Source organism: Citrus clementina, unplaced genomic scaffold (assembly GCF_000493195.1).
Source record: "Citrus clementina cultivar Clemenules unplaced genomic scaffold, Citrus_clementina_v1.0 scaffold_8, whole genome shotgun sequence".
NCBI classification, from domain to species: domain Eukaryota; kingdom Viridiplantae; phylum Streptophyta; class Magnoliopsida; order Sapindales; family Rutaceae; genus Citrus; species Citrus x clementina.
In genome coordinates, this window is record NW_006262022.1 from 2674517 (window position 1) to 2687985 (window position 13469).

Genomic DNA, 13469 nt, shown 5'->3' on the forward strand with positions numbered 1-13469 from the left:
GATGGCTAATGCATGTCTTCTGTTTGTTTAGAATTTAGTTTGGGCGAATATAGTTTTTAAGCGAAATCACTTTAAATTGATTTAATTTTATATTTATATAAAAAAAAATTATTATATATTTATTAAAATTATATTTAATATATATTATTAATTATTAATTTTATATTTATAATTTTTTTCACATCAATTGTAATTTAAAAATTATAATATCTCAGTGCTAGACAAAATTTAAAACAATTTTTAATTTCACGTTAACATAATCCAGTAACGAGGAGAATATTCAAAATCTTGTGAGAAGTGTTTATTAGAACAAAATGTGTGTATAATATAATATCTTTAAAAAGTTGTAGTAATTCAAATCTTGATTAAAAGATTGTTGATTTAGATTAGAGATCTTGGATTCTAAATTAAAACTTGTGCACATAGAGAGTGAATGCTTCAAGATTTTGGCTTAGATATTTGTATGAATAGTGATAGAGAGAGAGAAGCACGAGAGAGAGACGAGAGAATTTTGCTCTCTCTCTCTACCCACTTATTCTCTCTCTACCTCTTTCTTCATTCTTTCTCTCGTACTTCTCTACACCAAACACTAATGATGACAATCAAATCACAACAATAAGTGCAAATTTAATATTTATTTTTATGATCACACGATCATCAACAATACTCCAACGTTAATTAGTTCCAACGTAGCCGGACGCTTATTTAGCTAGAAGAGAATTAGTTGCTTGTGTTTTACTCATTTGCTAATGCTGCATGATTCCTCGCAAAGGCTCGTAGCTTTTGTGTGTCTGAAACTCAGAATTTTTTTAATTGAAACATTGATTGTCTCAGTCTCACTACTCGCTCCGGAATAATTTGGTGGGCAATTTTGGTTCAGCGGAATCAATGCTTCAGTTGTTACAGGATACGCACCAGTTGCAGATTTATTATTTTATTATATACCACAAACTATATGTTCAGAGTAGTAACTACAAATGATATCAACTTGTTTTTATTTTATAACAAATTAGATTAGCATAACAGCAGTTGTCTCAAATAACTGTGTATGAAAAATAGGAAGAGCTAGCTGTCACGTTCTAACGTATAAACCTTCCTATTTAATATGCTATGGTCCCCTTTGTCTTCTACAATGTTAACATGCAAAGACTTTTTAACAGAAAAACCTGTCCATATTCAATCCATGCTTGAAGGGAAAGAAAATTAATAATATGCCCATTATATTGAACTTAACTCATGGCACATTTAGTAAGTGGCAGACCATACACTTAAATTATTAGGGGTTTAATTTTTAAAAAAATTAATTTAATTTAGAGTACCTATTATTTTTTATTATTCACTTGAATACAATTAAAATTTCAAAAACTTAAATTCTATTATTCTCTCTTAAATTTAGAAAAAAAGAATATTAATAAATCATTTATTTTAAATGTTGGATGACTTACTCATGTCTCAAAAACTCAAATTCTATTATTTTCACTTGAATTTTAAATTGTAATAATTTATTTATTTTAAATATTAGACCCCATTGTAACCATATTTGTGAAAATATTATTTTTTAAATAATCTCTACTAAATATCTAAAAAAATAAAATTATGTGCCTATTAGAATTTGAACCAAGTCACCAAAATCATTAAATAACACTCTTATCACGAAACTACAAGTGTTTAATCATATAAAAATGTATCCAATTTTTTTTTAGTTCTTCGAAAAGAGATTTATGATACATTTAAAAGAAAAAATAATAACTTAAAAGGGGCTGAAGCCCCTCCTAAGCCTTAATTGAGTCTGCCCATGTCTTTAGCAATTACTCAATAGCTCAATTGTAAATACTAAATACTTCCCATCTCATAAGCTGGGTGGAAATTATGGTGGTGGTTTTGACATTTTCTCGAAATATTTAGGTGTCAATAATGCATTCCTACAGTGTGTGTTAGAGATTTCAAAATATTTGTAGATTTCTATCAATTAAAAAGTTTTTTCAAAAGGCTACTTATTCCTTCTTATTAGTTTCATAACCTTTAATGATATATAGTAACTAGAACTTATTGTAGTAAATTACTCGGATTCAAACACAGTTTATTTTCCAAAATTATCAACTCAAATGCTAGTTTCCATGGCTTCGAAAAAAGTTATCCTTAATAGTAATCTTAATCAAGACATATCAACAAAAGATGATATTATTATTCTACTACAACTACCAAACGAGAGGCCCTCTCCAGCTGCAAACTTCTTGAAATAGTTGGCAATAAATTGGTAAGCTTTTAATTAGTTTGGCCCCTCCCCAAAATGGACAATGAAATGATGCAACGCGGCATTAGGTGCTGCTTGCTGGTGCTCGACATACATGAGTTATGTGGCCGTGAGAAATTGTGTTCAATTTGCGACCCAAGAACCTGCATATGCATGCTAGCTGCTGCGATGGTGATGTGAGCGACCGTGAATTGTGATGGTGTTCGAATTAAATTACTCCACCTTCAAGCTGGTCCTACTCGGCCGACGGCTACTCTTGCTTAGAGATGGCCAATGGGTTGTACAGTACGGTACGACACGAGCATATTTTGGTGGAGCATGCGGCACGCACGTGGTTCAAGCCGGACTTATAATTTTGGGCACGCGGACCTTAAAAGTACGACACGATTAAAGATGAAGTCAAGCACGATACGATAAAAAAGCCTATAATAAGCACATTTTATTTTTTAAATAAAAATAAATTTATAATTTTATAATTTTACAAAAACTTGAAATTGAATTTTTTAAATTCATTTAATTCTTAGTTTAAAAAATACTATAATTTATTTATAATTTATTAAATAAATAATTGATATCATGATTTTAATGAATAAAATTATAAATATCATAATTTTATAAATATGCATTAATATTATTGTGAACTATGATTTATAACTATATGTAAGATTAAGTTAACAATTAAATTAATTCTTAAGAAAAATTTATTATTATTATTATTGTTGTTAAGTATTAAAAAAATTCTAATACTATAAGGTTAAATTTAGTCATTAATATTATATTTTCTTACTATTATTAGTTTATTATTATTATTATTAAATATGGACTTGAGTTTTAAATTTTTGATTTTATTAAATTTGAATAAAGGTATAGACTTAAGAAAAGTAAATAAACTTAAAACAAATACGCCAACACCTTAGAATACGCTCTTAAAAATTAAAAAAAAAAAGAAAAGAAAAAAATTATTAAGTTTTTTTTTTCTTAGGCACGACACAAATGGGCATGACACGAATGGGCACAGCATATGTGCCGAGCCAGGACTAAGCAAAAAAAATTAGACATGATACGATACAATATAATACAGGTACGAATACGCATGAGGTTTACTTTTGTGCCAACATGACCCATTGGCCATCTCTATTCTCTACTCTTACTCTTACAAAATTCACGTGCTCATTAATTATTCACATGCATTTCTATTAATAAGCTTTGAGGGGATGGATTCGAATCCCAATAATAGTTGGTACTTAATTCTTCTTTTGATTATATTGAATAAAAATAAAAATAGCTTTTCATTAATAGAAATAAAATGGATATTTTTTCGGTATTTTGTGAAGGTAAAAATTAAAACTCTAATTGTTTAATATATTAGAATTATCAAAAATTACCTTGATAAATTTGTGATTGTGATATTTTAGTATATATATATATATATATATATATTTTAAAATATTTCAATATAAATGACCTAATTGGGTCATACACTTATATTAAACCACTCAATGCAAGTACAAGCGGATTAGGATTGTATTCTGATTGATGATTTACTCCTACAGAAGGATAAATAAACATCCTCTTTAATTTACGCCCCTTTTTCTTCACCTCTCAAGAGGACTCCAATACTCTCCCAATTATGGCCAAAACGACACTCAAATTGCCGTTTTCGCTTCTCTTCTTCACTTCACTAACGCTCACTCTGGCAACACTCGCTCTCACCGCCGCCGAAACGGCCGCCTACCCGACGATTCCCGGAACCATGCCGACCGGCTGCTCGCTATCAGAAGAAGAAGTGCCTACCCCGGTACGGCGAGAGGTGTACGAAAACGGCCAAATTTACGACATCACCCACCGTATTACGAGCGACATGCCGTCGTTTGGCTCGAAGGAGGGGCTGGGGCAGTACTTGTGGCTGCCCAAGAGTATTAAGAACGGGTCGCTTGCTAATAACTCGGAGATGAAGCTGCCGTCGCATACGGGAACTCACGTGGACGCTCCTGGGCACGTGTTTGATCATTATTTTGATGCTGGTTATGACGTTGACACGCTCGACTTGGGGGTGTTGAATGGTAATTTAATTCTGTTGTGGCTCTGTTATTTATTTGTATCTTTTTTTTTGTGTGTTTATTAGGTGTCTAATGAAAGTTCTGTTGTGTGAGTTTCTGTGCAGGGCCTGCACTGTTGGTTGATGTTCCGAGGGATAAGAACATAACGGGTATGTTACTTCGATGCCCTTTGCCGCATTGCGCAGATAATTCTGATTATTTTGTTTTCCTTGTTAATTGACTATGTTTTGACTGATTCTGTGGTAAGCACTTTTATATGAAGTGCTTCTCTGGCCTAGACTTACCGTTGTTTATGACTTTAGGTCTCAAATTATATTTAGTAGGAATTTAAAAACAAAATTTTGGATTTCTGGTGGCCTGCAGCAGCTTAAAGGGCCATTTTTTTTCAACTACAAATACTAATTGCCCATGGAGCGATCCAATAATATTAAGAGAATGCTATTTCATTGATTTTGGTTTCACTTCGTACTAGTGTGAACGCCACCAATTTCCTCTCATTTTCTTTATTGTCTTTGGTAATATAAAGATAAGCTAGAAAAAATTATAAAGCAATTCGAAATTCAAAAACTGTGCTATACTGGACAAATGACAAGAATAATTTTTTGTTTCTATTTTTCTTTAATTCAGATATGTTTGTGATGAACTCTATTTTCCACAGCTGAAGTTATGGAGTCCCTAAATATTCCCAGGGGTGTCCGGCGTGTGATTTTCAGAACATTAAATACAGACAGGTAATTTATAACATTCGTTTCCTGATTTATTAAAATTCAGTTATTAAGTGATGAGAGGACTGCCCATATCCTTTGTCTATACAACTTTTTAACCCTTATAATCTACATTAAATTTTTTTCGAGCAGCATAGCAAATGTTGAATGGGAAAAGTATTTATAGCTTGGAGTACTTGTGTGCTAACTAAAATTTAGTTCCATTTCAGGAAGCTTATGTTTAAAAGGGAGTTTGACTCGAGCTATGTTGGATTTATGAAAGATGGAGCAAGATGGTTGGTACAAAACACTGACATCAAACTTGTTGGTAAGTTATAAATTATTTTCAGTAGCTCTGAGCTACCTATCTAGGGTGCATTTTGTTTGACATTTTTTTTCCTCTCACGTCTTGGAGGAATGTGGAAGCTCCTTTTGATGCCGACACTAATTTGTTGTCTGATGCCTATGTGTATTCAGTGACTATTCTGTTTAACTTGATGATGTGAAGATATTTCTGTTAAATTTCTTTTGTAACTTCATGCTAACTCTGGAAATTTATATGAAAGTGCATCTGTTTCCTTCAGTAACATTTGCTGGTATGATTTGTTAGGGACACCTCCCAGTTTGTTGTTATTTACATATTTGTCTTCTAATAGAAGACTAATGCATATGTCATTGTAAAATGTAGGAATTGATTACTTATCCGCTGCTGCACATGATGATTTGCTTCCATCTCATTATGAATTCCTTGAAGGCAGGGTAAGAAAAATCATTTTTGTACTCCAGGATTGGTTGTTTTACTCATCAAGAAGTTCTGATTTTTTTTATATTTTTAATTTCTAGAGAAAAATAGCTTACACATCAGTCGACGCTAACACTAATAATCTTCTTCAGGAAGTCATTCTTGTGGAAGGCCTTAAATTAGATGGTGTGCCAGCCGGACTATACAATATCCACTGCTTGCATCTGAGGTTGCTTGGCGCCGAGGGATCACCAATAAGATGCATTCTCATTAAATGATATATTGTCTACGTGAGTGTTTGCTATAGCTAGTTTATTGATCCTCTACAATTAATGATTCCACTATTTAGTAAAAAATCAAACGTTTATCCAGGTTCCAATGGAAATATTTCTGTTATTTTGCTTGGAATCAATCTTAGTGGTAATCTAATGTAAATTGGTTGTTTTTGCAGTAACCCAGTAATGGGTTCATGAGCTATCGAATGGAGGAAATTGCTTGGAATCAGGAAGCAGCGAAATCCAGTAAAACTTTTTGATTTAAATCGAGTAGATGTGCGTATGTTTATCATCCATTACACTACTGGACATGACTGTCTTATTGTTGTGGCTTTTAGCATGAGTACATACTGTACATTGATTATTTATTGTGGCCGGTTTATCATTTTTCTTTTCTTGTTATTAGATCAGAGTTTCCACTAGTCCATGGTTTGATTTTAACTAATATTGATTGTGGAAAACTCATGGCATGAGACGAGTTGATGGCACTCAAAAATGTAGAAACAACAAATTTGAAAGGGCGATAACATGAAAACAGTGAATTTGAGGGGTCAAATAATAAGGTCTACATAAAAGTGATTTTAATTTTACCCTTACCCCTTCTGTGGTCCATTTTAGGCTAAGATGATGAAATCTAGATCATCATATTCATAAAAATTATGAAATTCACATACCTCACGAGCACCAATTGGGGTTTGTGATGAAGTGGGTTAATGTTTTTATTATTATCACTATTGTTGTCGTTGTTGTTGTAAATGCGTGGAATTTATTGAGAGACAAAAAGCAAAGGATTAGACAGTACTGGGAGTACTGGGGAAGTCAAACTCTATCAGAGCCACATGCTTGTGTCACCAAATAAATTAGCTGTGATTAAACAACCGTGATAGCTCATTAAGTTCCTATTTTTGGAAGATTATTATGATTCCCCCTCAGGAAATCATCAATCATGTTGTCCATTTCAGGCTAAACTAATTCCAGTAGGGACCATTTTAGGCTAAAAATCATCAACCATGTCCTGATCACTTCATATTAAATTTAAATCTGCAGTGATTTAAGATTTCTGTAACATTATTTTTAAACCCTCGTTACATCTCTTCTCATAAAAATTAACCAAACCCAGAGCAATTTTCGAATGACACCATCATGCTATAGCAATAACAATAAAAAAACTCTTTTTTCCTGAAATCGGAAAAACGTTTGCTTCGGAAATACTTTTGTAACTTTTATTTTTAGAGTTCTTGTCTTCCCTCTCTATATCCATCTAGACTTAAAATCGAGGATGGTTTCTATCCACCAAAATGTCATTTTGTTTGTTTTAGGTGTTGTGTGGTGGTTTGATTCCAGATTGAGAGCTCGGCAAAATTTTGAAATCTGTGTTATCTGTTTTGAAAAAATAAAGAGCAATTTTTCTAATAAGCATGGCCAAGAACACCAGTAAGGACTCTCCGTTTTTACTAAGCTTCTTCACAGTCACACTCGCCATGGTAGCAAAGACTGCCTACCCGATAACTTCCGATTGCTCACTAACCGGAGTCACGCACCGGTTCGGCGAGAGGTTTACGGGAATGGCCGGATTTATAATATTAGCCTTCGACGTGCCGGCGTTTGGCAAGAAGGATGAAATGGGGTCAGTTTCTATGGCTGGTTGAAAGCATGAACAAGAATAATGCGATTGCTAATATGTCCGAGACGAAGCTCTCAATGCATGCGGGACCTCACGTCGATGCTCCTGATCACATGTTTGATCATTACTTTGATGTTGATTCTCTTGACTTGGAAGTTTTGAACACTATCAACAAAGTGTTGGCTCCACTGGCAATGGAGTCACCCTTAAGTGGCTTGATTGGGTTTGCTCCTCATTTCGAGTCGCAAGAAAGTTGCATTTGTTGGAAGATCATGTGCCTCCCGGTTCGAGCGGGGACTTCTAGTTTGGGTTGTGATACGGGCTTAAAGGTGCTTTCCACAGTTGGGGCCCTCCCAAGGATATCTCGTGGTTAAGATTAAAAAATAATAATTTTTTAATTACATAATTAGCAATTTCAACATTGCTTTAATTGGATTTGTTACATATGTCCGGAACTATTAGTTAATTTTACAAAAGATAAGAACATTCTCAATTAATTAGTTAATTTTTTGTTCCATAAAAAAAAAATGACATCTAACTTCAGACCCAGACACCTAAAGTTTGCTCAATAAACAGTTAAAAAAACTCATTATTTTAAAACGAATAGTTAAAATACTCATTAAGCCTTAGAGTGAACTGCAAGCGAGTTAAAGATAGTTGTTAAAAGTACAAGTATAGAGATGACAGAAATACCTGTAACTCTTGCCTAATTTGGATCAGGTATGGGCCTAGGAAATGCATTGAAATGAAATCGAGTCTATTTTTAACTGAGCCTAAGCCTCAAAAAACATTTTCAGATTTGGGTTCAGGGATTTCGTAGGACCCAACCCAAAATAAGTTTTAAAATTTTAAAATATGACCAACTGAAAGTCGCTTTCCCATTTCTACACATAATTAACCTGTGTTACACATAAATTTTTTTGAATACATTGCCCAATTCTCCCGCTTCTTCTCATCAATGGCGGAAGCAACTAAGAAGTAAGAAGTACTTTTTTCAAGAAATCATTCTTGTGGAAGCTCTTAAGCTTGACGATTGATCCAGCAGGATTTTATTCAATCCACTGCTTAACCATAAGGTTGCCTGGCGCTCAAGGATTACCAATTAGGTGCATTCGCATTAAATGGTGCATTTTAATTTCTGAAAAAGTTTTCCCAATTCCAACAAAATTTCCCCTTGCTTTTGGATTTCAAAATTGCTCGAATCAGATCATTTCGATTTCTATATCGAAAATTTACTTACGAAGTTTTTTCCAACTTATTGATTGGTATTAACCCTAGATCCTTACCCCTAAGAAAAGAATAAATACTTTATACTCGAGTTCCATCGTGTACTAGTTCCATTACCCCCCCAAAAAAACTTGAGGAAGGGAGTTTAAATTTCACTTAAAAGGTGCTTTAGAAGTTTGATAATGGACCATGCTCATATGGAGCAGCGGTGGTTTTAGTACGTACATACCATGTGATTGTAATTAATCTTGATGTTAGGGATAATTATAGTGTTAACAAGTACTTGGGCATTAATTATAGACTAATATATGTAATCAATAACGGTCTTTTGATCATTTTTTTTTCTATTCCACAAGTCAAAATTGATCCAATCAAATATTAAATATACCAATATTTTTTTCATTCAGGCGGCTGATAAAGGGGATTAGATGGCTGTTAGGTTAAATAAGAAAAAAATATTTCAATAATTTAAGTATCACCTAAAATATGACAAGATCAGAATTTACAAGGAATTTTAGTTTTAGTGGCTGTTCATATATCATGTTTTTGTTAACTATATCATAAAATTATGGGATATTAAAATATAATAATAATCTAGTGCGAGCAGTCACGGATCTTATGATGCGCGACTGCACACCGTTAAATTATCATTAGTGGGGCTATGTTGTGAAGCTTATAATCCCACCAATAATAATCTAACATGTGTGCAATTGCACGCTAGATCATTTTTTTTTAGTATATTAAATCCTTTTTTTTTTGTATTTAACGCAATTACATTCCTAAGGTTCAAGCCGAAAACCTTGATTAAAATAGAACAATCTCTTACCAGTTGATTTATGCACTTGTTAGTATCGCACACTAGATCATTATTCTATTGAAATGATGAGATTTTTTTGACATATTAAAAAAATAGATAACAAACAAAATTAGAACACACAAAAAATTAAAAGCATTCACTGCAAGTGGGCTAATTTAGTCAACAATGTACTATATTTTTTTATTTCCAAAGGGGAAAAAAACAATGTACAATTTTTTTAGACCAGAACAAAATATATCACGACTATTTTTCGAATTCTTTAAAGTTGTCTCTAAAATATAGTATTATTTTCTCACAAAGTTACAAGGAACATTTCTCACGTAAATCTAAATCAATCACATGAGGCAAATAGGAATTCGTGGATTATTCTTAAATTATCTCCATCTTTATTAAAAAAAAAATCCATCTTTATTTAAAAGCCTCTCCACGTGTCTTCACATACAAAACAAACAAACAATTTTCTACTAACTTGGGCACAGTAAAATTATCATAATATTAATAAATTTTAATCGTTTAACCATCAACTAACCTAAGCTGCAGGTACACCTAAGAATTCCTGATAAAGGTTCTTTCTAAATTCTATTTAAGTTCTTTCTAAACACTCTGTATCAAACATAGGCTCAACACGATCCTTCAGCACTTGTCGTGATCAAACTTATTGCGTGCAACAAATTAAGCTGAGATACAAATAAAAAATAAAAAGTCCTCGGCTGCTGGGGTTTGCAGTGAGACTAGGTGGGATAAAATTTATCAATTTTAATTCCGTCTCGTATATGTAAGTGAGATGAAAAAACGTTTCATTCTTGTCTTTATATTTTTGTTAGGATAAAAATATATCTTGATTCCGTCTCAAAAGAAACGAAATCCTACGAGATCCCATTCCAATCAAAAAAAATTTTATTCTTAGTTGGTAATAAGATGGGATAGAGAGAAATTTATCAAAATCACTCCCGTCTCATATATGCAAGTGAAATAAAAAAAATCTCATTTTTGCCTTTAAACTTTTTATGAGATAAAAATATTTCTAAATTCTGTCCCAAATGAGATGGATCCCGCCCCGTCAAAGAAAAATTGACATCCCTATAGGCTGCGCATACCTCATCTTTCACAATCTTATCGTCTCAAAATAAAATTAAATTCATGCACGCACCTTTGTAACCAACATAAATTCTCTTCACATGATCACATCTCATTTCTCACAGATTAATTAAAAATAAATAATATCCATAAGCATGGCCAAAACTACTATAATCAACTTTCAGTTCTTGTTGCCATTCGTAATCTTCACTTTACTTGCACTCACTGTTGCAGCAAACGACGAAGCTTACCCCACAACTACTACTGCACCCGATTGCTCGCTGTCCGAGGAGCTCCTGATCAAGCCGGTCCGGCGAGAGGTGTACGGTGGCGGCCGGATATTTGACATCACCCACCAGGTCACGGTTGACCTGCCGTCGTATGACACCGAGGGCGGGCGGCTCGGGCAGTTTTTAAGGCTGCCCGTTAGCATGAAGAACGGGTCCTTCTGTAACATATCGGAGATGAAGTTCACGACGCATACGGGAACCCACGTCGACGCTCCTGGCCACTTCTTTGATCACTACTTCGATGCTGGCTTTGATGCTGATTCTCTTGACTTGGATGTCTTAAACGGTCAGTTTTATATATGTTCGTAATTAACTTTTATCCAGTTCTAATGGAATTTCATAAATTTGTTGCTTGATGATATTTTGGTTTAATTGGTTATTAATTTGATCGGTGACTATGGTTGCTTGTTTGTCACATAGGTCCTGGACTATTAGTTGATGTTCCACGAGATAAGAACTTAACTGGTATGTGTGTTCTTTAATTTAATACCCTTTTTGCGTTTGTTAATGGAAGTTTAAATTTTTTTACACTTTTCCATATGATTGCAGGTAACCTCAGCTAGTATGTAGATGCAATTAACTAGTTAATAATTTGTAATAAACTTTGTTTCTCTTGCAGCTGAGGTCTTGGAGTCCTTGAATATTCCCAAGGGGGTACGCCGTGTACTTTTCAGAACGCTAAACACAGACAGGTAAATATATTAATTCACGTAAATTTTATTGCCATTACTGTGCGGATCGTCTCAGTATTGCATTTAGTGACTTGGAATCGAAAGCTGATTTAATTGTCGATTATATAGGGCAAGGTTATCAATCTAATGTTACATACCCTGTTTCAAAATGAGTTGCCGGTTTAGTAAACTTGTGGGTTCCTGTAATTAGTTTTATTATTGGAACTGGAAGAGAGTCTGGATGAAATGGCGTTGCTTGAACCCTCATACTAGACATTCATTAATCAGAATTTTCAAAGAAATCACAATGCGTGCTTTAACTTGTGATTCATTTTTCAGGCAGCTTATGTTCAAAAAGTTTGACACAAGCTATGTGGGATTTATGGCAGATGGGGCAAAATGGTTGGTTGAAAACACTGATATCAAACTTGTTGGTAAGACAAAAAATTTCTCAGTAGTTCAAATTTTCTTCTGTTACCGTCGGGTGAATCCTTTAAAATTTTCATGAAGCTGAAATGATTTGTTCAAAAACATGTATTGTTGGAATATGCAGGAGTTGATTACTTGTCTGTTGCTGCCTTTGATGACATTATTTCAGCTCATCATGAACTTCTAAGAAACAGGGTAAGAAAATCATTTTAAATTTGATGCCTTAATTAAGCTCCATTCATCCAGATGAATGTGATGACAAAAGCTTTGTAACATGATGCAGTGTGTTTTAAGGGTATGTTTAGCTTTGAGAATTTATAGCTTATAGTTATAGTCCACAACTACTGCAAAATGGAAATCATTAACTGCCAAAATAAAAACAGGCATTTTGCAAATATTTCAGGTGTACTTCAAAAGTAAGCGTTAAAAACACAACACTCACTAACAAAATTGTTCTTGAGTCTACAAAAGGAAAGCAGAGTTTTGTATGATGTTTGTTTTAATTCGATGGGAAAATTTAGGGTGAATTTCTCATGAGTTCTCAGCACTAGCTAACACTAGTACTACCTTCTTCAGGAAATCATCCCAGTTGAAGGCCTTAAACTTGACCATGTCCCAGCAGGATTATATTCAATCCATTGCTTGCCTCTAAGAATGGTTGGTGCTGAGGGATCACCAGTAAGATGCATCCTCATCAAATGAGAACATCAGTTTTCCCATGTGAGTTTGTACTTCAATTGAATTTAAAGTATTAATATATCACTTGATGCATATATATGTATACACATATGAAGGCTTTTGTTTTCAACAATTCCGCTATAAAGTTATATATCTCCCCTGTTCCTTATCTTTCTTTCGTCAGTGTAATTGATATGGAAATAATTTAACGAGAACATGCTTCTAGGATCAGTTGAGCATGTGGTAAATAATGTAAACTGAATTTTTTATTGCAGGAAACAATGAATGAGATAATGATAAGTAAAGTCAAGACCATATACTTATTATATGCATCAGAAGAGATATTGCAGTGTGCTTATGCATAGCTTCGTTATGGATAAGACATTATGCTTTTTTTTTTTTTCACATAAGGTTTAATTTTCTTGTTGCGGTAAGCTTGGAGACATTGGGAAATTGGATTGCTGTACTTTGATGTAGCATTTGTAAACCTGTTTTAGGCCTTATTTGATATTAAGGTGGTAGTATGAGTATCAGATAAGGATATTTCTAAAAATAAGTGTCTTTTTGTATTTTTGAGGCTGTATACATTTCTAAAAATAAGAGTCTTTTTGTTTATCTGAG

General features: G+C 33.4%; 2 protein-coding genes across 2 annotated transcripts; both read left to right on the forward strand.

Moving 5' to 3' along the window:
• Nucleotides 1-3748: 3748 nt before the first annotated feature.
• Nucleotides 3749-6457, forward strand: LOC18035395 (kynurenine formamidase). The gene is made up of 7 exons (XM_006422887.2): nt 3749-4317; nt 4419-4463; nt 4973-5045; nt 5249-5346; nt 5707-5777; nt 5913-6050; nt 6212-6457. Exons 1-6 carry the CDS (start codon nt 3885-3887, stop codon nt 6036-6038), a joined length of 846 nt encoding a protein of 281 aa, XP_006422950.1. The 5' UTR covers nt 3749-3884; the 3' UTR covers nt 6039-6050; nt 6212-6457.
• Nucleotides 6458-10728: 4271 nt separating this feature from the next.
• Nucleotides 10729-13468, forward strand: LOC18035011 (kynurenine formamidase). Its single transcript, XM_006422891.2, has 7 exons — nt 10729-11356; nt 11491-11535; nt 11690-11762; nt 12081-12175; nt 12295-12365; nt 12747-12890; nt 13124-13468. The coding sequence occupies exons 1-6, from the start codon at nt 10936-10938 to the stop codon at nt 12870-12872; spliced, it is 831 nt and encodes a 276-aa protein (XP_006422954.1). The 5' UTR covers nt 10729-10935; the 3' UTR covers nt 12873-12890; nt 13124-13468.
• Nucleotide 13469: the final 1 nt, after the last annotated feature.